This window comes from Rhyacophila brunnea, unplaced genomic scaffold (genome assembly GCF_057557595.1).
Source record: "Rhyacophila brunnea isolate RB1 unplaced genomic scaffold, BYU_Rbru_1.0 scaffold_2, whole genome shotgun sequence".
NCBI classification, from domain to species: Eukaryota; Metazoa; Arthropoda; class Insecta; order Trichoptera; family Rhyacophilidae; genus Rhyacophila; species Rhyacophila brunnea.
In genome coordinates, this window is record NW_028232859.1 from 17,973,003 (window position 1) to 17,998,710 (window position 25,708).

The 25,708-nt window shown below is 32.2% G+C and overlaps 1 protein-coding gene across 2 annotated transcripts in view; it reads left to right on the forward strand.

The window, feature by feature from the left end:
• The window catches only part of Khc-73 (Kinesin heavy chain 73), a 313,669-nt gene that overhangs the window by 168,337 nt on the left and 119,624 nt on the right, over window positions 1-25,708 (forward strand). For both annotated transcript variants that reach the window (XM_085947188.1, XM_085947189.1), the window contains exon 3: window positions 18,482-18,648. In XM_085947188.1, the coding sequence (XP_085803314.1) occupies window positions 18,482-18,648 (167 nt within the window). The remainder of the gene's footprint in view (window positions 1-18,481; window positions 18,649-25,708) is intronic.

The window sequence follows — 25,708 nt, forward strand, 5'->3', positions numbered from 1 at the left end:
TTCAGTTTTTCGAGATTTTTTATGTAATCAGGCCCCGTGAAATGAAAAAGTTAGAAAACCACTGGTTTTATTTAAAATTGTAAATACCATAGACGTAGTACGAGTATGTATATATTATAACATGTTTACGATGCATCGCCTGCGTACCAGTTACATTGTTCGCGTAGCAGGAACGTTGTCTACGATGATGATGATATAGTAATATATTCATATTTTTCATAAAAATAGTGTTAATTTATTTTAAATGATTTCACACTAATTTATTCACGTAGGTAGGTAGGTATCCTATTAGATTTATTGGCTTTTCAAGTAAATGAATATGTTGGGAAATGTGTTAAATATGTGTGAGCCTCTATTGTAAGTAAACACATGTCTGCTGATTTTTGTGAAAGCATTCTTTCTAAATCGTATACACTTTAAATGATATCCAACCAAAAGATTGCATACTACGAGTATATTGATATTTCTCACGTTCAATGCCAGAGTCATTCGTGTATATACGAATTTAATTATAAGTCTGTGTGGGTAATTTAATTGCAGTTCGTTCGTTTAATTTGTATGCTATGTTAGTATAGCAAACAAAGCATCCTACATTGTTTACAAACCGAATCGTAAACTTAAATTAGGTACTGTTTTGTTGTAGACTGTTCACACTTTACTATGTGATTGTGATTAGATAGTCATTGTCACCTGAGAGTGTATCGTATCGTATCATTAATTCGTTATATTTAGCTGTACGAATATTTATATTAATTTGCAAATGGAAATTGAATTCCGATAATTAGTATATTAACCACATAGATTATTGATTGATTACGCTTCTATTTATACCATATTATACGTGATAAGTAATATTAATTTCACCCCTAACATTCTGCCAATTAAATGTAGGATATTGCTATATGCAGAGACGTAGATGAGTAAATACTTGCCAACCTAATCATATCAAAACATCTGAAACTTACTTGTCATATTATATTGTATATTTAGAAAGGTTTGTTGGTTTTGATATTAATTACTGGCTAGACACATATATACGCTCGTAGTTAAATATATACCGTGGAGACCGCCATTGAATTATATATGGCCACACCATTACCACACATTTAAGTGGAAATTATCGCAGAATATATTGAATTTATGCACGTGAATGTGCAATGTGTACCCTTATCGGTATTCACATGATGGAAACACATTACTTATAATGGTTTGAATCCATAGACTGCAAGGACGTTCCAAATATAATATGTTCGTTTAAAAATGTTATATTTGAATCGTGCCGAGGACGCGATTACAGTGCGATTAGCTGTATACATGAGTAAATGAACTGTTGTAGAGTTACAAAAAGTTTGTTTGAAACCATTACAATATTATTGTACGTGGCAAAATATATGTGAAGAATAGAACAATGACGTAAATTTCGTAAATACACGAACGTGAATTTGTAATATTCACTTTTATTTTAATGAAGATAATGTTCCACATCTAGTATACCATATCGATTTGTATGAGCATAGATATTCGGCTTTAGCGTTGGACTATCACGCCGTGGGTCCCAGGTTCGAATCCTGGGTCTGGCAAGTACACATATTGTTTTTCAATTTGTGTGTGAGTCAGGGTATGGACCTAATAGGTTGAGCAAGTGGCTGACGTCCATTTCTCGTAAAAAACAAAATCTGTTAATACAAACCTCTACTCTGTGGAGGCCCATATGATCCTATTAGGATCGGACATGGTCAGAAAAGATATTCTCATATTAGGTGTCTAACAGTGTCGTTCGTATACGGGGCCGATTTTATTTATCAGATGCCGTGTATAAGAAATCAGTTAATGAATCGTATTCAGTGACGTAAACGAAATTTTATGAATCGACTGATATCAAAAGTGTATCCCATATATTATAATATAATAAATTGAACGAATCAATTCAAGAGTACCTACCATTTTTTTTCAACTGCAACACGATTTTCAGTAATGAGATCCCGACGAAGAACGAATAGTTCAACGTTTGATAAAAAGAAACGACCAAATAATGCTCTTACGTTAAAAATATATTATACGAACACTATGTTAAAAACATACACGTGGCTCGAGAGAACTGTTTATAAAGTTTTTATAATATGTAGCTTTTTTGCTTTGATGAAACAATACGAAAGGATGACGAGTACCTACATCGCATAAATTTCGTTTAAAATTATTGCAGCTTACTTTCCCTCTACGTTTTCTTTTTGCAAATAATAATGCTGTGAGGCTTGTTTTAATTGCACCCCTGACGGGGATTTTTTTTGCTGTAAACAAAATAAAAGCGCTTTTGTCCAGATTTTTGTCGCGGGTACCTACTTAATTTATTATGAATGCCTGAAATTATTCCCGAAATGATTTCGTTGAAACAGACAACCTTTCATAATTTTTACAGAACTTTCTGTAAATAATTTGAAGAATTTTTCTTAAAACAAAGCAAGAAAAAATGTTCTGCCATCTAGATGGAATAATCTAGATGAAAACGTAATATTTTTCTTTGAACGAATCGAGATAGATATTTATTTAGACAGAATTATGCATTTATCTTCTTTGTACTTAATGTTAAATTTTTGTAGTTTTTTTTTAAATTAAGTTAATTTGAATAGATAATATTTAAATAAATATCATTAGGTCTGTAATTAATTGAGGGAGTTTTAATGTTATATAACACGCTAATAAACCCACGGATATTGTATGCACTAAAATTATAAATGAAAGAGTTATGTATACATGAATCGGTTTTGGCGACTATAGTTTCGCCTTTTGGAACTGTGGTAATGTTTATATAGGTACTAAATTATTTAAAATATCGTAAAATGACATTATGAATATGTGAACGAATTACATAATTATTATATAATTCCATACGTTGGTATAATATGGACTCCAAGATGCCCAAAGGCAAGACCCGAGAAAGAGAATTAAGAATTTATTATTATTTAGAAATTTATATATATCTATCGACAGGAAACAATTAAAAATATTGTCAAATTAATATTAATTATTATGTACAGATAATATTGCGCATTCGGGAATGTCATCTGGCTGAAATAATACATCTAATAAAGATTTTTATTTCAATCATTATTCAACTTCACTAAATAGCAATGCCCAATCAATTTAATAAAAAATACACTAAAAGCACCGAGAAAGGGAATCGAAAATAATGACGATTAATCAGTGTACGAGAGAAGATTTTACCAATTTCCTTTTAGCTTATCTCATCACAAAAAATACGTTCATTTTAGTCGAAAATTTAGAAAAGACGCAGATTCGTTAGTTAGGGGACAGTCAAAATAACGAGGCGCCTTATTATATTTTAATTATTTTTGTATCCATATTCCCAATACTGCCTTGCAATCTTGCGTAATGATAATTAATTATTTTTCATTGTTCTCGTTGTTTATTAAATTGCGAACTTGCTAAAGGGTTGTCAACAACACGATCAAATTATAAGACAGCAAAGCAGCAGTAAGTATTTTAAGTGCAGTAGTGGAAGGGGCTTTGATGAGAGTTTACCATCGATTGCTAATGGACACATCTGACCCACTTTTTAATCAATTTTACAGTTCTTTTTCATTTTCTTAGCTATTGTAAACCGAGTTTCCCGAGTCTCTTCGATTTATGACATTGGCAGATTCAATTAGGTCGCACATTGCCTACTTGGTTACATACTTACTATTTAATACGATGGAGTTGTAGTATTTGAAATATATATATAGGTATTTGATTAATTTTTTTGATGGATGCCAATATATGATTTCTTAAATATATTTTGGTAAACTCACAACTTACCGAATGTGACTTAGTGATATCCATGTACTAATAATTCCCCAATTAAAATAAATTGAATCGTTTCATCAATTATTGCAATGGAATAAGGAAGTAAATATAATATTCAGTGAGGCTTAAATTTCTTTGCTGCGACCTGGAGATGAGCCTTCGTCAACAAAAACGTATAGAGTCAATTTTTAGTTTTGACTCACCAACACCATTGGGTGTAAACCGCCCCATACTCATCAGCAAACACCCCATTTTCGGCATAACGTCTAATATCAATAATCTGACCAATGATTTGTACCGAAATACGGTAAGTATATCAATAATTTATGTTCGCATCAAATCTCTTTGAAGTTAGTTAAACGCCTATCCGTTATGGCAATTTAACGATAACGTCATTATAATATTTATATCATCCCTAAATAACTACACCTACATAATTTCGATTGCGGCATTATTGGGAAATTAAAATTTAAGCGTAAAGTTCACCTAAGTAACTTTATATGTAGAATTATTTCTTCTGTCACTTCCTCGTGTTGGTTATAAGTTATCTTCCAAATATCAAAAGTACCAATTATTGATTATTGTTATGTTCAACTACCCTTAACTATAACAATATCTCAAAAATTATAGCCGCCTATCTAGTTGTTTTTCCAAAGCTTCATATGAGCTACTGTTCCCCTTAAGTTATTTGTTCATTGCATAATAAAGAAAAAGATTAGATAATATTCTCAAAAACAAAATAAGTCATGTTACTTAGTTGTATTGAGGTCACGGTGTGCTTACGAGTAACTTCAATACGATAGTTCCATAAATCCATACCACAAATCAAATCAAATAAATCAATAAGAATCAATCATTATCCCTCCCCTCCGGCTTTGTTTCCAAAATAATAAATTACCGTGAATTGATACTTTCCGAGACATATATTTCTTCTAGGGTTGCTCATAGATAGCGTCGTGCGGTGACCTCTTTACGGAAAGTTCGTCCGTAGATAAAACATAACATTATTAAAAGTTTGACGCAGTAATGGAATACCGATTCTATTATTTATTAACTTTCTTTCCTTATGTTTCAAACTGTCTGTATTTATTTAAGTTTTCCCATAGAGTGTTTCCAAAGAAATAGCGTTTCGTTTTCTCCATAAGAATACTTATAGCAATAATGAAAAACATAATTTTAATGTGATAACTTGTGACTGTTTTACAACGTTTTTCTTAGGTCGTATTCTTATTTGTCCGGTACAAATCTTGCAATCGATTTTTAACTAACTTCCCGACTAGCTAGGCATTTGAAACTTTTAGAATATATCAGAACACGATGCCAATGCATTTTTTAGTACTTTTAGCCATATTTAAGTAGAATTGAATTCATTTTTAGTTAATTCTGTTTTCTATGAAAAGTTATTTCGATACCAGTATTGGTAGCTAGGGGGTCCTAGCAACTAAATTATTAAATAATATATACGTGCGTTACTATGGAAATCAATATGAAATGACATTTCATTATTCAGTATATCTATCAAGTACAAATTTTTTTGATCGTTTAAGCTAGTCAAGTTTATACGATTCAACAGAAAATTTAAAAACGTTGTATATAAAAAGTTCTTTTTATCTTGTAATTATTTTTGCTGTAAATTGGAAAGTAGATTTTTTTTCACCGTTAATAATTGCACTCTGCAAATTGCATAATTTTTTTTTCATCCCTCGACTCCAATTACAGCCTTGTCGATTTATCTTTCCGGTCAGGGTGAGCGGCACTTTCGGTCGATTGAAATTTGCGAAAAAAATACTCACTCTCTTGTCTCCCGCGCTGTTGGGGAGGGGCATAATCGATTTTGAATTATTTATTTCGCTCACTTGATGGACATTTTTCGCTGCTCCCTCATTCATTTTGTATGCCCGCCCCGCGCCGTCCCTCGGGGGTTTCTTTTTACGTCTGTTTGACGCAGAAGTAAGCAAGGCAATTCCGAAGTAGAAGTGTGTGATAAGTACGGCCGAGATGAGAGGGTGTATTCATATTTTATATACGGAGATTTCGGTAATATTTCAACATAGACCTGTTTCAGACAGAATGGTTTATAACCTTCGCTCAAAAGTAAGAGTAAATATTTTATAACACTGTTTCGTACCTTATTAATTAAATCAGAATTCTCGACGGAATATCAGTGTGCTGTGTATTTTCAGAATAATCGGACTAAAAGTTTTGGTACAATTGTACCTATATCTTTGTATTCTGAATCTTGTGATCAATAACAGTGCCGAAAACCTTAATATTAGTGTCAGCGTTTCAATAGTAAACTAATGATTTACGGTAGGTATACTAGGATATGCTGATACCGAATGTTTTTATGTAGGTACGACAAAGTAATGTAGATATGAATAGGCTAATATCAAATGTTAGATTTTTAGTGTTTTTTTTATGCGAGTTGTAGTTAAATTTAAGGTTATTATTTTTTTAAAAGTATAAACTCTTACTAACGACACATTTTTTAGTAAACTATTTTCATTCCCCTACGTGAATCTTTTTGTCATTATTAACTGCGTAGTTTATTACGTGGCCCAAATTACGGATGCCATGAGATTTTTTATTCCTGTTTCGTTCATATAGATATTCCAAATACATACATTTGTAACATCACTACTCTAAAGCATAGTTCAGACTAGGTATGCTGGTATTTTGGTCGAGTGGTGAGTGATTTACTTATAACTTAATGTTTTATTAACTGATAAGTCTCAGAACACAGTACATTAGTGAGTAGCGTGTCAACGTAAAGTAAAAATAAATACATTAATAAAATTATTTGTAATGTCTTTATTAGAAAAAGTGGAGAAAAACAAGTGAATGAAAAGAGAATTCGACAATAAAATGAATCAATATGTGAGATGCACTAGGAGCTACAAATACCATCAAGGAATTAGTATTAGAAAACCTAAATAATACTTTTCAACCTTAAGAACGACGGACAGTATTGTTCATTTTCTGATTACTTGTCACAAATTCAACGTACGTGATGCCTGTTAAGAAATGCAATTACCGCAAACACAAAATCTTAGAACAATAATCAACTTGAATAAAGATAACGTGTTCAGTATAATTGTCGCGGCTTATTTAATATTTATTGAAGGGTGGTGGTGAGTCTTACTTGACCGAGAAATTAGAACAAAGTGAATTGACTCTTCTAAAAAATGATGTAACTAAATTACTCGTCACTCGATTAAAATATTAACATAGTCTGAACTGGGCTTAAGAAATTTTTTTAACTAGTGGAATTCGATACTGGGCTCCGTTGTTTAATTGATTGAAAGCACTTTCCTGGTTATGTGTTCGAATTACTCCCGGCCCAATATTTTTTTTCAATATTGTTTACAAGCATATCGATATATAGGTAGGTACCTATAGTATTTAGAAATAACTAAAGAATTGTAATACTTACCTACAGACACTCTTTTTGTGACTGTTCCCTATGTTGAAAATTCACAAATGTTAAAATATAAGATAAGTACATGACTGTATATAAAGTACGATGGGAAGCATTCTCTCGAAATAGGTATATATACTTACAGATGTCGCGCTCCTTTCAGAAGCAATGGGTTCATCCAATGTATTGTTGAGATGCCCGATCGTATTCAATTGAATAAATTTTCCTAGAATTCGAATTCAATTTTGTGAACACGTATATTTATGTTGCACTTCTGTGTCATAAGCATAAGTACCTTGTTTTAGGTTAGAAATATTTTTTTCTAAAAAAATGTAGGTGAAAATTCTTTACCTACAAATGGAGCATACCGAATCGTAACATTTTGTGCGTTTGTAACGTTTTGTGTATGGCGGGCATGTCCAATGCGTCGATCGCGGGAAAATGTAAAAAAACTTCGTATGATTTCATTAAGATTTTGAAAGGATTTATATATCCATAACTAGTTTACACGACAATCGTTGTTGACAATAATTAACCACGAAGATCTGTGTAATCTCGTCGTGTTACTTCAGCCAAATGCAGAATTATTCTAACCTACATTTGATTTTTTTACGAGAAAGTTCTTTGAAACAATTTACTGATTTTATTTTTATGGGCAAATGTAGGTAGGTATGCATCATATTTTAGTAGGATTATTGATGAAAAAAATGGTGCATATACTTGTCTATGTAGAGAATAAGTAACTGAAGTAGGCTGTTTCAAAAAACTCTTCTACAAAATATGTCAGATGTGAGTTAGAATTGCATTGATTGCTTACGGGCCTGCCGCAAAGTGAGAGAAAGAGAATATGTGAGTCACCGCGTTTTAAACATAGGTGTAGTTTCATCCTATCATCACGAAGTTGACTCTTTGCATAGTAGGATAATAGTTTGACGATGAGTGCAATGAGTGCCCAAAAGAAGGCCAAAATTTATCATTTTCATGACGAATGAGAAATTGTATATTTCTTTGATAGCGAAATAAAAGTTTTGTCGTTTAATCTGTAACGTCTCAGTGTCCTCAGCCAACTATAATACGTTTGTTCAAGTGCAATGGCAGTGGGGGAGTGTGGTAGATCATAGCCGAGTTGAATTTGGATATGCCTGGTGTATCGACTGTGGTGAACGCGAAACCCATGTCACAGAAATGACTCAAATGGAATAGTGCAAAAGTTAAATGAATTAGTATACTTAAGTACCTATATAATATTATAATTATTGTTGTCAATTATAAAAAATAGAACTGTTCGATATAATAATATACATTGTCAAATTTACTATTTTGGGGATGCACGGGGAAGGCTTTCGATTACTGCTTATTGCTGTGATTTTCAGATTTTTTATAGTTATCGATATTTTGGGTCTGTTGGCGCGACGTGCTAGTAGCTTTTTATGTCACACCACTGATCTCGAGATACCACATGCGGATGATGGGGCCAGTCGCGATATTTGTAATGTTATCTTGCAGTAGATATTGCGCAAGCAGATTATTTGACTGGGACAAAGAAAAAATTCGCATTAATTTAATGTATGAGAAAAGTGTATTTTATTTGTCTTTTTATTTTACATGGAACGTATGATAACTTCATATTAAGGCCGCTTTGGCGACCTCTGGATATGATTATTAATTATTTATTATTTAGACACCGGACATCTGGAGTCCTTTTTTTTTGGGACGGACTCGAATATTACAACATTTTTTAATTAAAAAATGCGTTAATAATTTAAGGAACCTATGTTTTTCAGAAAAATAAGTTGTACGATGTAGTAGGTACAATGAAATATGAAATAAATGATATTGATAATATGTGCAAGAGACTTTATCGATACTTAATTATATAGAAACGCTGCTATTAGTAGATATACTATACTATTTAGAGAAATTAATGAAGCGCTTACGTATAGAGTGGAAGAATTAGTTGTTAATAGTAATATCTATAATATTTAATAATATTCCACTTTTTATATACCTATTATTGAAATCAAAGTTTAAAATTTCTACTAAACTACTTTTATTTTCACTATCAAATAACAAATCACACTTGCTCCCAAAATGAGAAGGACCTGACAGCTAGTGTATTATTAAAATCGTACCAAATCTGAATGATTTCGTATATTATGTTGATACTACGAAAATATATAATATGAAAACATATTATTATATTATATGGATTTATGGATATGTAAAATGGGGAATATCGGACCTACGTGGTTAATGAAACCCTTTAGAAAAAGTTTCGTACGAAAGATACTTCAAATCGTACTTTTGTGTTTCAAGCAAGTGGTTGGACATATTGAGATATTCAATTTTAATATAAAGGTACTGATGTTGTAATGTTTTTTTTTTTTAATTTTGATAGGCCATTTTCAAACACTTTATATTCATCATCCAAAATATGTAAGTACATGCGTTTACTGTTAATTGCTACTCCCTAATACTATAAATTATATATCATAGTATTATATCAATGAAATATATAAACCCGACATAAATATTTATTTCGGAAGTTATCAAAATGATACAATCATAATTAGTCGACATTGATACATTGTGTATATATAGTACCTAATACCATTGATAATAAATTATTTTATCAAGAAATATTAGATATAAATAGGTATAACACAGTTGCAGTGCCTACCATTTCTTAACAAGTTGACCTTCCCTAATAGTTCATAGCTTTATCCAATCTGGGAGTTCACACATGAAACTTTAATTTGATGTTATAGTAATATGGTAAAAAAAAACAAAAAAAACTTAACCTGCGCGTTTGTTAACTGATCTACGTATTTTCTTAAAATCCGAGATCACTTCAGTTTTGACGATTATGGATTATAGCTTAAAATTGTTTATTTGGTTTTATTTAGTGAGTAAGTATATTTCGTGATATTTCACATTAGCTGGTTCCTTTGTTTACGGGAAATGACGATTTAACGGGCTTACCTATTGAATGTATTAATAGTATGTAATATATTCATTACGGGTTTTCACAAACACTTCAGATAATCAAAATTTGTTTTTACTTGATCCTTTACTAATAGATAAGAAAGTTTCCACAATCTTTTATTATATTAAATTACTATATAAACGAAAATTAGCTTTTTTCGATGTCAATGTGCATTTACGATCGGTGAGTGCGCATAGTGCACGAAGAAGCCAGAAGGCATTAGCTGGGTCGTAAATAATGACTAATAGAATACCTAGTACAAAACATAAATCAATTAGAATTTATTGATTAATATTTTTACCACTTGTACCCGTTAGATATACGGACCATTATACCACTTTCCTCTAGAAGGTATATAAGGTACTTTTAAACACTTTGTACATTTTGCATTTTTGTTTATTGTTATTAAATCTTAGTTGATATTATTCTTTTGACTTATTAACTTAAAAATAACAATAATAGATGAAATATAATATTCCTAAATATTATAATATGTCACATATATAATATTGTGTAAGTATATAATATATAATTATCAAGCCTCGATAGCGAAGGCTGCGTGACTAGCAAATGCACTTACGACCTATGTAAACCTGCTGTTATTATTGTTTTAAAAGCACATTGCATTGTTTTTTTTTTAAAGATTATCCTTTGCTTTGTAATTTTATTCTTGTAAATCCACGGTTTTATAGATGGCTGCACTATTATATCTAAAATGTAAACATAAATTTATATACAATATTGGTATATACTACAGCTGATGATGATACATACTATCGTATGGAAAATAATTCATTTTTAAGTTATGGAGTTCTTGTACGTATCATGCGACGAAAGCAATAAAATCGTCTTCAAGTTTTTGTCATTGGTCGCAAACCTTTTTTGATACCTACACCTACGGCAGGTGAATTTTAAACACAGCAAATATTTCACAGTTTTGAAGTTACGCTATTTATTAATGTATATAAATCAGTCATTTAATAAATAAGGACAAATATCACCAACAAGTTAGTTCAAGTAAACAATCGACTCCCACGTCCTCTATACTTAATTGACTTTTAATGCAATAATACGTACCTACCTATATTTTGTACTGTTATTCAATTGAAAATGTCCATTAGGATAAAATCGGTTGAATATACTTTATAATATGTAAGTATTTAAATCAAATACATAATATAATCATATATCAGATAATTACTTTTTAATAACAACATTTAAATATAATGCTAATTATGTCGAATGGCCACCTAATCGGCGCGCCTTTAGCGTACAATGAATTAATGATGGCGGGACTTTTTTTAACATTACACACCTACAAACTTACCTGTAGAATTGCCAAAATGGAACTACGAATTACCATAGGACGCCATTTTGAAAATTTCATTCGAATGTCAGATTTTGTCCAGTTACTAGTCTTGATTGGGTAGTTTTCGACAATGGCTCCATTTTTTTTTTGTAGTACATATTCCACTTTTAATCAATAAATTAGGACCGGTTTCGTCCGCCTCTGAGGGACATTTTCAACTGAATCTTCCCTTGTTCAGTTGAAAATGTCCCTCTGATGCGAACGAAACCGGTCCTAATTTATTGATTAGAAGTGGAATAAGTACTACAAAAAAATGCGTTTTTTTAATTAAACAACAATAAATATTAACGCAATACAATCACTAAGTGAAAATCTGAAGTATTAAATGGGACGGCGGGACTTTTTTTTAACGTTACACACCTACAAACTTACCTGTCGAATGGCCAAAAATGGAACTACGAACTACCATAGGACGCCATTTTGAAAATTGGTCAAAATTTGAAAAATGTCAGATTTTGTCCAATTACGAGTCTTGATTGGGTAGTTTTTAACAATGGCTCCCCCATCCCATTCTTCAGATAAGTTTCTAGGTCTGTAACATGCATTTTATCTACTCAAGGTCTTATAACTAATTTAATCACGGTGAGTAGTTTAGTGTTTGGCATTGCGGATTAGTAGCTCTGGAATATTCTAAATCTAAATATATTAACGTAATACGTAATATTTATAATAAACCTATTCAATAAGTGAAAATCTGAAGTAATATTATACTGCAAACCTTTTAGAAAAATGCAATTACGGCTTATGCAATACACAATATTATAATAGTAGGTATTTTAATTATTCAAACGAATATTTCCAGGGATGTCTCGCATCTACATATGTATTCTATAGACCGTACGCCACTGGTATTTTGAAGAGGAAATTTCTTACGATCAATTTGATGAAATTCTTCAATGTCAATAGTTTATAATCAAATAGACCAGATTGGGCAGAGCATCCTAAAAATACTTAAATATCTAAATAAATAAATAAGTATATGACTTTTTTATCGATATGTAGGTATTATTGTTTAATTTAATAAAACGCATTTTTTTGTAGTACTTATTCCATTTTTAATCAATAAATTAGGACCGGTTTCGTCCGCCTCAGAGGGACATTTTCAACTGAAGGCATAAAGGCTGAACTCATTTCCCTCTGAGGCGGACGAAACCGGTCCTAATTTATTGATTAAAAGTGGTACAAGTACTACAAAAAATTGCGTTTTATTAAATTAAACAATTATACAATGCAGTTCCACCATGAATTAACAGTTAACAAAATAAAAGATATGTAGGTACTTTTGCGATATCGGTATTGTCACTTGGTAATACTAATAGGTATCAATATGATACATTTAGAACATAAAACGGGTCAGCGGACAAAATCTTTCAATATTTGTATTTATATTAATGGTAGGTACGCAAAAGCTATTCGATATTTAATTATGAAAAACATATTCTACACGCAGTTTATAAAAATGGTTTACCATTACTTACCTGCAATAAAACAAACCATCAATTTTGTAATGCGATCTTTTTAATTGCGATTTGCGAATTTGAATTCGTTTGAAGTGGCCACACTTCGCATTATAATATTGGCAAGACGATTATTTTAATTACAATAATTATCATCGCACCTGAGCTGCCAGAAAAAACAACTGACTAATTGTAGAAATCCATACTAAGAATCATTTGGGCAAAAGTCTCCTTAGGATATTGGATTCGTCCACCATTTTAATGTGTTTTTTTATGGGTTGACGGTTAAAGACTCGAAAGATCCGGCCTTTAATTATTATAGTATATTCTCTATAAGATAGCTAATTCGGAGATTCGCTGTATTTTAATGTATGAAACGTTGCATCTACGTATCTTTGACGTCTATAACACCAATAAATCACTCAATCACGTAGTTTAACTATGGATTCACGCCATTGTCCTTTGCTTGTTTTTTCTTAATTTATGTCATCATTAGAACAAGACCACAAAATAATACCGGTCAAATTTAAATGCCACCAACGCTTGTTAAGTGTTTCATTGTATTGACAAATGTTGATACTAGATACCACGTAGTAGTACATACTACGCTGAGTTCTATTTGTCATTGCACGGAAGAAATGTCAAAGCGGGACAGCAAGTATGTTGCAGCTATATGCCACCATAATTAGGATCAAATATAATTACCGTGTCAGTGTAAGTAGGTATATCGTGAATTTTGGCGTTTACTATTAATAGAAAAAACCCTCCTTGTAGTATTAAAATTGCACATATATATAAAAAAAATGTTTGAATATTACATACTTTGTCCGTCATTCGACCGGGAAAGCATTCGACCACCGGATTCGTAGTTCTATTTTAATATTTCCCAAGAGTACCTATCACGTAACCTGCGAAAATAAAGGTAGACACGCAATTAACTGTAGTACCATTGTGAGACTGCGTTATCCCTTGGCTGGAGGCAAAGCAGAATATAACTTTGCAAAGCTCAGCTTATTTTTTCACGCTAAAGCTCTTGCAACCGGGAAGATCCCCCCCCCCACTCTGTCGCATATGCCTGACGTTTTGCTGCGAAAAGCAATCATACATGAAAATTTATACCTCAGCGCTAGCGTATAAAATTTATCTATCATAGATTCTACATATATTTAAATATGAAAGGTGGAAAAATATACGAGAAAATATGATAGTGACTGTAACAGATTTTGGTACCTATCTTTTCACCTGTATATGCTTGTGCCATTATTGATAACACCATGTCTTATATTTCTACGATGGTTTTATTTGATGTCGCTTTGTGTTGCAGAATAAAATAAAATATTTTTATATACCAACCTATATTTTTTTATTGGAATTTATTTGTACATAGGTACTCAGGTACTCGTCAAGAGTTTTTAAATTATGTAAGAAAACACTTAAATATCGCTATGTCAATATAACGAATGTTTTATACTTCCATTGATCACTTTATTGGTTTTGATTATTTATTTCTTGTCGGAAAGACATTGTATGAATTAAAATAAAACTTAATATATATATAGTAGTATTTAACGTATTTAATGATGTTGATGAGAATCTTCTACAGAGATAAAGCCTAAACATGTAAGAAGTATTTTCTTTTGCTGTCAATTCTTGGTGGAAATACTCTCTTCTTGGTCGTGCACTCATGGCTGAGGATCGTCACCACTTTTAAATTTCGCCATCCGGAAATACATTGTATAGTTATATCAGTTATTGTTAGTTGAAATCAAACACAATATGTATCTAGTATTTGTTCCAATTAATTTATGGAAGTGGTAGTAAAAAATAGTACTAAATATTATTGTGTTTCATTTGAAATTAATATAAGAAAGTAATGACAAAAATTAACATTTGTACCACTCTATACAGATTCTCATTGTTTGATATTGCATACACAGATGGCACTTACATCAAACTGGAACTTGTTTCAGCAATTTTTACAGGGAAACAGCAGAAGGATCAACATGACAAATGATTAAACATGTTTGTATTTATTCCACATTATTTAAAAACAATTTAAAGCTGTTTCGTTTGCTTAGGGGGATATTTTCAGCTTCCATTAAATTAATTTGATATCTAATATACTGCTAAGCGGTCGAATCCGGGCATGATCTACATTAAATTATGTGGTACTCGTATTCTACTATTTATAGAATATTGCGTTTCATTTTGATTAATTAATAAAGTAAAATTCCACGCTGCCTTAAAATTTTGAATATTAAAATGGGAATATAATATATATTTAAATAGTCTTACATTTTGATGATTGTTCGTACTATGCGATATGTGATGAAATATCCTCGGGGGATTCCCTTCGAAGGAAATTCGCCGGATGTGGAATAGGGATATAATGTATCGCGAGGGAAACAGAGATAGAGAGAGAGGGCTTTTAGGAAGTCAGAATCGCTCCAAGCATGTAAACTCACAAACCGTCTCGAAGTGAAGACACTCGCGACTAACACAGTTGGCTCAACTACAATTTCAAGCAAACTTCACTTGCGAAACTGTATGCGGTACATTTGGGATTCCATTTCATGTATACTGAGAAGTACTTTGCGAATATTTGAGCGCAGTGTGAGTTAAACGTCAAGTTATTCATTTCACAGTCATTATATGTTATAACTTACCGTATCACGACCACACATTAACCCAGGCCTCGGGATTAATCGCAACAGAAAGCTAAGAGTGATGTGTGTTCAACTAACTTACGTATTATGTAACAGTGAGCCGAATATAGTTAGTAGTTAATTCAATATGTTTTCAAAGCCATACTTTTAATAATCATTTAACTAAGTAATTAATTATACAATGCTACATTTTTTGTTAGATTGCCATTTTAGTGTTTTCTAAATTGTCGTAGGTACGTGAAAGATTTTTATACTGTGTTCGACAGTCGATGCTAAATAAACTATACTTTTGCATTTTTGTAGTAGTTATCCGTCATTTTAACGAAAATGCTGTAAGTAATTTAGAAAATTTGAAAAGTGATGTCTCGTCGATAATACATAACATAAAAGAGAAAAAACTGTCATAATTGGAGGGTGCATCCGACAAATCAATGTCCCTAAAGGCGTACTGGTATTACGTAATTTTCGGAAACACTGACGTAGTGAAACTTGTCCTAACTTTACATTATTCAATATCAATCACCGTTACTATCTCAAAAATTCAATAAACTAAATATTTTAAAGGAATGATATATGTATTCATACAATAAACAATGTTGTTTAGTTCTAATATTTTTTTTATTCAAGATTTATGAACGTAAACCTCTTTATTGAAATTACATAATATGTATCTTAGAAAAGCCTCAAGAACGAGAACATAGTTTTAGTGCTACTGTTAATAGTTTATGTCTGGGAATATACTATGGTTAATATTATATGACGTCAAAATTCACTGTTGTAGTGGTTCTCCCACACGTCTGAAAGCTTAATCTTGTACTGTTTCATCACTCCCATTACGTTGATAGCTACTCTTGGTTAGCTCGTTGACGGCTGATGAGGTTTTATACGTTAACTAGCAGGGTAATCTATTCGCTGATATTACATTTATATCAAAATAGCAAAATAACGCTTTAGCAATGATTATAATACAGTTTAGTTATAATGAATGTAACATTTTTTGAATGCGGAAACGTGGACATGATAATAATATATTATACCATTATGATTATACAGTACATTGTCATGGAAAATAAAGAACGTACAATGTTGCAATGTCTAAAAAATACATGTCAATGGAAAGTTTGCCGAATATATTTGACTATAAATATTTTTTTATGCCAACCCTCAATCAAGTCTTGTGTAGGGATATTCAGTATTGAATAAAAAATAGTTTAATTAATAATGATTCGCAAATAAAATACGTTTAAAATAAATTTAGTTAACATCTGGCACGCAACAATCATGTTAGTCATGTAATTTTTTTTCCATATCCGATTCTATTAACTACAACGTCCACAAAGTGGACATTAATTTATTGTATTAACATATTATTTTTGTTTTTACGAGAAATAGATGTTGGCCACTTGCTCAATTTATTAGGTCCACACTCTGACTCCAAACACAAATTGAAAAACAATATGTGTATTTGCCAGACAAAAGATTGTAACCTGGACCGGCGACATTATAAGCCGACACGTAAGCCGCTCGGCCATCCTGGTTCGCATATTAGTAACATCGATTTAATCATAAAGCTGATTTACTATGTCGAGGTTTGAAATATTTCTGTAGCGTAGTTATTAGAATTAACCGATTCGTAGTTCAAAGGATAACGATGCGAGGTTGAGTCCCACTCGTTTCAATTATTTATCTACGACTTTTTCTAGTAAGTGTGCTTCTGACGTTTTTCAAAATGATGTATTGTACATTGTTTCACTGTTATGAGCTTATCCACTAAGCAGACTTGAATTTATTTCAGCTTGCTAAAACGTTATCGTATAAACATAAACCCATCATTTTTGGTATATATTTCATATTTGGCTGATGTTTCCATTATATTGGCGATGGGATTACGCTTTACGGTACTGATTTTAAGCTCCACCAGTCAGTGTTGCTCCGGTCAACCAAATCATCCCGAATGCCTACGTCTGCCCGTATTCAGGTGGCTGTTCGTTATCGGATTTTGCTAAGATTTTAATTGGATTTTCGCATTTAATTTGTGTCATCGCGTTAATTGGATATCGTTTCCAGGATTAACAGTAATTCATTGAAAGAGTATAATGAAAGTTAATATTTCCGCTTTCCATATTGCAAAATAATGTTTATCTTAATTCCACCACTATTTGACGAAATGATACGGTTCCAATATGTAAGCATTTTCTTAATTCTACGTGTCAACGCATGCCTTGGTTTTTGTATGATAAATGTTTTGAAGCGAATTTTCAATCAATAATTCGATACCTATGGCTCTAACAAAAAACAATAAATATATATCAGGTTTCCTGCTTATATGAAGGATACGTTCGTATCCTGAACGTATTAAATTGTGTAGATGAGGTATCGATTATGTATTGTGTTTTATTTTAAGTAATATAACGTGTCTCATAGAATGACAGCAAACATAGTGTACATTGTATTGAGTTATAGGTACAGATCGGCTTATTAGTACTACATTGTTGTTCTGGTGAAGTACTTGACTCATCAAAAGAAATAAACTCTTGATCTGTTTAAAATAATTACTATTGAATAAAAAAGATTTCGTTTATTCTGTGAGTAAAGTACAAATCAATTAAAAATAATTCATCATTTCCTAAAATGTAATTTTACGAACTTATTTAAACGAGTCTTTCCACTGACGGTTAACACCGTATAAGTGATATTATGCACATAAGGTTTCAAATACCTATAATGAAGGTACATATTGAAATTGTTTTATTACTAATAATGTATTTTTGGATTTTACAGCAGAAAACAGCCGAAGACGTTTGCTTTCGACCACTGCTTCTACTCGTTGGACCCCGACCTCCCCAACTTCGCATGTCAGCAGCACGTCTTCGACTGCCTGGGCCAGGATATCCTCGACAATGCCTTCCAAGGGTACAACGCATGCATTTTTGCATACGGGCAGACCGGTGAGTTATTTTTATTTCTCATCAGGTACCTAGGTATATAACGAAAACAACCAATGCAAAATCAAAAAAGAGGCACTGGCGAAAGTCTTCAGTACACCCCGATGAATGAAAGGACAAACTCCAAGTAATGCATACAAAATTCAAGTGTCATTAATATACGCAGTGAATTTCATTGCTCCGCACTCAAGCGGTGTATTTTAAAGGTATATCCGTCGCATTAACGACGATAATAATTTTAGTTCTGTTTAGGAAGATCATGGCTAAACATGTCTGCATGACGTATATTTGTATTTTCGTGCACCATTTATTAAAAGATAAGTATTTTTTTTGGTAACCCATTCTATTCAGGTGGCGGAGAGCATTAATACTAATCCCAAAGAATCTTAGGTTAACTGTTACTAAAATCAAACGACCGTATGGCCCGATGGTCTGCAATTTGCATAATAAAAATGTCACTTTCAATCTGCTTGGATAGTCCGGAGAGATATAGAAAAGTTTACATTTTTTCACGACCCGGCTCAGCCGAATATAACTATGGATTAACAAATGGCGAGGCATTATCGCCCCAAGCCTCTTCAAGCAATACCGCCGGATTCGCTGACATTACTTAATCCATTGTTACTAATTATATGACAAAAATATACTAAGTAAATTCAATCGGTATTTTTTAACTTGGGTTAACAAAATCATCAATAGTTTGCGGTGAAATTTGATATTTTAAAAATATAGGAGAAAAAACGGTTTAGTGTGGCCAGTACGATACTTTTTGTCTACCTATATATTTTTCACTAAAAACACAAACGTAACCAAGTTATAAGATAATTACGTTGCTGTGTGTAATTGATATTTACGATTGACGACTGCCCACTATCGTCGCTGTGAATCTGCGAATCGCTGAGACTATTTATGTAGGTATCGAAAGAAGTAATTTCTCTGCAGTATTTCAGTTAACTTCGATTTTTTTTCCGTATACATTTTCTCTCACCCATGGGTACAGAGCTATGATGTCAATCACCATTTACGTAGGCGGTTTGGCTCCATTAAGCACCGCCATCGCCTCTACTCCCGTACTCCGGATCACATAAAGGAATTCATTTAACTCCCGGGCGCGAGGAGGGGGCAGAGCGAATTTTCTTTTTTTTATAGGGCCCCTGAGACGACCCAACTTTGAATTGAACCATTGCAAGCGAAACTTTTGCCTCAGTGCGAAGTTTCTCAATACACTATATTCGCTGGCTGCTGGGAAAATGTTCGATATCACCGCTGCTTTGGTTTAGTTTTTCAATACGATTAGAACGTTTTAACTTTCAAATTTAAGAATCTTTATTTCCAATCCGTGAATGAATAGAAACACGAGTTTTAATACAACTTAATACTATTTCCACAATACCAGGCTGGTTTTACTGAATTAAGAATAACACGTGTCTATTACCTGTCTTGTGTATGCTGCAATATTTTAATATGTGTATGTAATTCGAGATGATATTCATCTCATTATCTTTTTGGCAATGTATATTTTAAAACAGCGTCTACTCAAAATTACTATAATATTATACATAATATGTCAAAGAATATTATAGTACCTAATTAGTAAATCACCCTATTTTTTAAATATTGTTTTTATTATATCATCGATCTGAATCAACACACTGCTGGATGAATGCATTTCAAAGCTGATTCCATGACTAGAATTGCCCAGCGTTTGTCTTTTTTACGAACCATTCTTGTTGTTGTTATTTCTCAGTCGTTGCTTTGTTATTGAGGAGGGTCGTGGTTTTCATGACCAGTTCCAATTTTATAGGTTCCTACACGCTTTTTCTTGACTGATTACCACACTATCACCAGTGATTTGATCGATACTGCGTGCGCGTGTTACTCTTACACTAAACTTTTATCATTTATTATTATGTAGTTGTCATACACTTCATATAAAATATTTATTTCATTGATATAACTGGCGTTTACGTGTTGGAACTCTGCTATAGTACACTAATAAAATATACCTATAATATGTAAACCTGACCAACTTTTCGATTTGACCTAATCAACATAGTAACTTAATGAAAATTGTTCAAAAGGTACACAATCGTATATATTCTAAAAGTAAATCGTACATCATTTCTTCACGTTAAAATCAAATCAAATATATGACGATATTTTACTTTAAAAAACTTCAGAAAAATCCTAGAAAAGGGTAGACCAAGTGACATATTACTCATATATAATCACAAAACCGACAATGATGAAACGCCTATGACGTCACAAATGTGAGAAGAGCACTTATATGAACAGTGAAAGATATGAGGAGGCCCACTTGATTTTCCTTTTAACTAGATTTTTTTATATTATTTATTTTCATATAATTTGGTTTGATTTTACCGTGACAAAACGATACACGATTTCTTGTTAGGTATGCATTCTGAGGTTTTTCAAAATAATGTATTTTACATAATAAGAAACTAACATTAGTACATAATATAAAGAAATACTGATTAAAGGTATTACATCACCGACTTTTAGCAATGTTTCTATTAGAGTTGAATAGTAATATGATTCGACGGTCGTTGTTGAGAGTTGTATATTGAGAAACATTGTACGGAAATTGTCGAGAGAATAGAGGCTTTAGAGCGGCTACTCGCATGAGCAGCGTGCCTATTTTCGACTTTCTGCGAAGCCGAAGCCTCGCAGTCTTGCAATTCGACCAAGTGCCATGATTAACTTTTTAAGTTACTGCCGCTTTGTTTTTTTTGCGCTGAAACTTTCGACCTAGCTTGACCACGGTGATTAGTCTTTCACTTTCCTTTAGATGTCGCTGAAAAGTCACTTTGCTGAGTCTCACCATTAACAATATTAGTTGGAAGTGATTTTTGGTGCACATTTATTTGTAATATACCTACATACTCAAACTTTTATTCAAAGCGTTTCATCAATATTATTTCTCTATATATTGTCTAAACTCTTAATTTTATAGCTTATTTGTAGTAGCTACGCATACAAAAATATTACAAATAATTTTAACGGTTTGTTTGTCTTCATATTATTTGCGTCTTGAAAACGTGTTGCTTCCTTGACATTATTTAAATGGAAATTTGCTTAAGAAGTTTTCTTATTCTTCTTTATTATGTTGTCCCATCATTTACAGTATAGGTATCCATAATTTAGTTTTGTCCTCGACATATTTGAAATTATATATGTAGGCGCAGGTACATATCTTTCAAATATGTGTATTTATTGGTTCATAGTATTTTTTCTATTTTTATTTTTGGCCCATACTATGTGTTCCTCAAAGATGTTGGAAAACTCCTTCTATAGAGATGGAGCCTAAGCATATGAAATTGAAGCAAAAAAAGAACCAATAGTGCACTAATTAAATTAGCAACATGTGACTTCGCATTGCAGGTTCATTTGCTGATAACTACATTACCTACTGTTCTGATATCTATTTACAAATTTTGAGGACATAAAAAGACAATCTGTAACAACGAGCGGATAAGCTGCCAGTACCTAATACTCATCAGCGTTATTATTTAGTTGAAAAATCCTATAAAATTTGTATAAAACCGTTTATACCTATACTCGAGAAGTATTTACCGCCTTGTTGCGTGAATAAGAAAATCGGTATGGTAACTGAGTGATATTCGTATTTGTGGAGTTTACCAACTTAACCATGCTTCACGTGCTTATTAAATACTTTCAAATGTCACAACAGAAAATAACGTATAAGGCTACTTCTATTTATCGTCTTTCATGGTATTCATTGAGTTGGCAATTAGTTCTAAATTAACATTCCCCTTTATAAAACAATTATATAAAATTCAGGAGATTGATTGTAAATAGTTAGGTATAATAATATATTAAACATTCACTGCTACATTAATAATTATACAATGGTCATATCGTGTAGTCAAGGGAGATATTATTTAATTAAGTAGATAGATCAGGTTATTAATATACCTATATCTTGAATAGTACCCGATTTAATATTTGAACATTTCCCACCCTCTTAGAAAAACTGTCGAAAATTTTGATTCAAAAAGGTTGTTGAGAATATAAACGAATTTTATTTCTCCTGAGTAAAAGAAAACGTTTTTCCTTTGTCCGGAAATATAAACATTGTCTGGTCACCACTATTGGCTCTAGTTAGAAATGGTCGTTTCCGTTTTGGAAACTTTTTGAGTTATTAAGTTTTATTGGCCTTCAATATAATCATGGCAACGGCAAAAGGCTGTACTTAAATAATAATATTATATTATTAAGCATACTTTTCGCAACGCTTGCGTGACACCAAAGCTTATTTATACAAAGACAAGTTGGGGCTTGTTTGCCGTTCATATAATTTAAAAGCTTACATTAAGCTCTTAATTTTAACATTGAAATTTGCGGTGGAGTAATTTTATGTAAAATTGAGATGTCGTGTTTCTTTTTTTATAATGGAAATACGATCTCTCACTTCTGGCCGTGTGATGAAAACTCTTAAAATTAATGGCAGATTAAAGATTTTTTTTTTTATAAATAAAACACAATGTGTAGATAACGTAAATATTACTTATTCTACGTAAATTAATAGTGTTTACGACCGGTTTTTTGAACTTCAATATGACATTGATAACTGTCGAATCTTCTGGTCAGTTGAGAATCTCCTATTGAAGCGAACGAAACCAGACATGAATATTATTTAATTACGTGTAATGAGTACTATAAATATACCACATTAGGGTGAGATTCCGTAGTTTGGCACGAAATAAGATATAGTAAATACGGTATACGATAGTAACCATAATAATAATCACATTAGCCCTGCCTTATTCGTGCACACGAGAAAAAAATCGCATCTGCTGCATATTCATGGCATATTGTGTTTTATGTTAATTAATACAATGTATTCATCTTGAATTGACAGTTAAAAACACAGATACATCATTAAATTGATGACTTAAAGAATGTTGTCATGTTTATAGCATAAGTGATTTATTGATAATACAGGGATTGTAGTCAATAATTATTAGATACGTACTTCATTTATCATTTTTTTTTTGTCATACCACTCTAAAGACTTGCGATAAAATTACACCCACATATGGTTTGAGTTATTTCTATCAATTCATGCATTGATGTTATGTAGGCATCTGGGAGAATGGTCTCCTTGCATAATGAGTTTATTGCAAAAATGTTATGCAGCGTTCCTGCGTTTGACTTGACTAGATCAGTTTAATCGAATCGTTAGCCCGTCCTTACACTTTAAGCACGGAACATTATCGGTGATATACAATCTTTTAAGTCAGTGAACTTGTAACCTGACTAGCCTAATATTTTATGTGGGGGTGTGGCGTCGACCTCAGAAGATTGGCAATGTCAACAAACATAACACGCGCACCTGTGAAAATCGTTTCACCGAATACGCAAACAAAGGCGAGTCTCCCCGGGCTGTATCGTATCAAAGGAATAATAAGAGACTATGACTAGGATTAGGGTTACCGAATACAATATTTAACTGTGCTCTAAACCCTTTGAACATTTTCGCCCTCTCACATGGTTTCCATAAAATCTTTTATGAGGATGCAACCCGAATATAGTCTTTGTTCTAGGCTCAGAATCTCTCTTTGGATGAAGGTGGTCGACAATAATTGGTTAATTATAAACGGTGTTGATAGATGGCTCGTTCAGTAACCATAATATGTAAAGTTACTCATTGTATTAATAAAGATTTACTAGGTATAATTCAGTTGCGAAGGGTGGAGGTAGGCTGTTAAGATCTGCCATACATAGCGCCCACTAAACTGTGTCAGTCATACGTATTTGTTTTCATTGAACTAAGCTACAATTTACAGATGGTGTTAGTTTTTAAAATTAAATTAAACCCTGCGAAGACCAAACCATAATAGATAATAGTCAAAAAATACTCGTCTATGTATAAAATATCTAAATTTATGCCATTAAATCATACATAACCTTGGATATTTTATAGATAGATTAATATTTTTTTTATCTATTATATTTTGGTTTAGGCAGGGCATAATCAAGTAAAAAAAAGTGTAATCTGTATTCTTAATCCAACGAAAACAAACAAGTATGAATGAAAATGTTTGCACAATTTTATCGTATCGCCCAAAGTAAACCTACATAATTATGGTTTGGTTAGGCAGGATTACTTGATTTTTAAAAACTAACCAACACCATCTGTAAATTGTAGTTTTAGTTCAATAAAAACAAATACTTATGATTAACAAAGTTTAATGTGCACTATTTATGTCGGATCTTAACCGCCTACCTTCGCCACTGAGGTACATAATATATAACAAGTATACCTAAAGATAAGGGAAATATAACTTATAATATCATTTTTTATATTAATAGATTTATTATTATTAGTCACAATTAAATAGCCATATTTGCAACTGAACGTATTTGTCGACATGTTAATCATTCTGCCCGTAGAGGTTATTCCAAATATCATGGTATGATTGTATTAGTCAAGCTTATATATATTATTGTTTGTTTGACGTTTTATATGCGAATCTAATTGAGTATTATTTACGCCGATAAATTACGACTTGCAACCCTAATTCCGTGGTTGATTTCGCGTATGCCGCAGAACAGTCGCCACCTGCCTGTTCAAACAATACGACCGTCACAATAAACTGAGCGAAATTTTACCGCGTCGGATGTGTGCGGTGGCAGTTGACACCTCCCGTAGTTAACTTTACTGTCCCAATGTAAACGTATTCGATGTTTTGTTGCTGTGACTGCTTTTAAGAGGGAGCGGTTTTATCATTTATTCGCATACTTTCATCGTTTCACCTTATCACAAGCGATTCTGTTAAAACTATTATATAATAGGAACTACGGCTTGTCAGACAAAGATCGATGTGTCAAAATATAACGAACTGCCTACTTAGGTACTATCTATTTATAGATTCGGTATTTCTCGATATGTTTATGGTTACGGGGCACACTATCAAAATTATGACATATTTCGCATGAAAAGATTTCCAGATGCATTCTTTTTAAAATAGAGGTGCATTTTATTTAATATCGTACATTCACATTGCACGTCGACAGT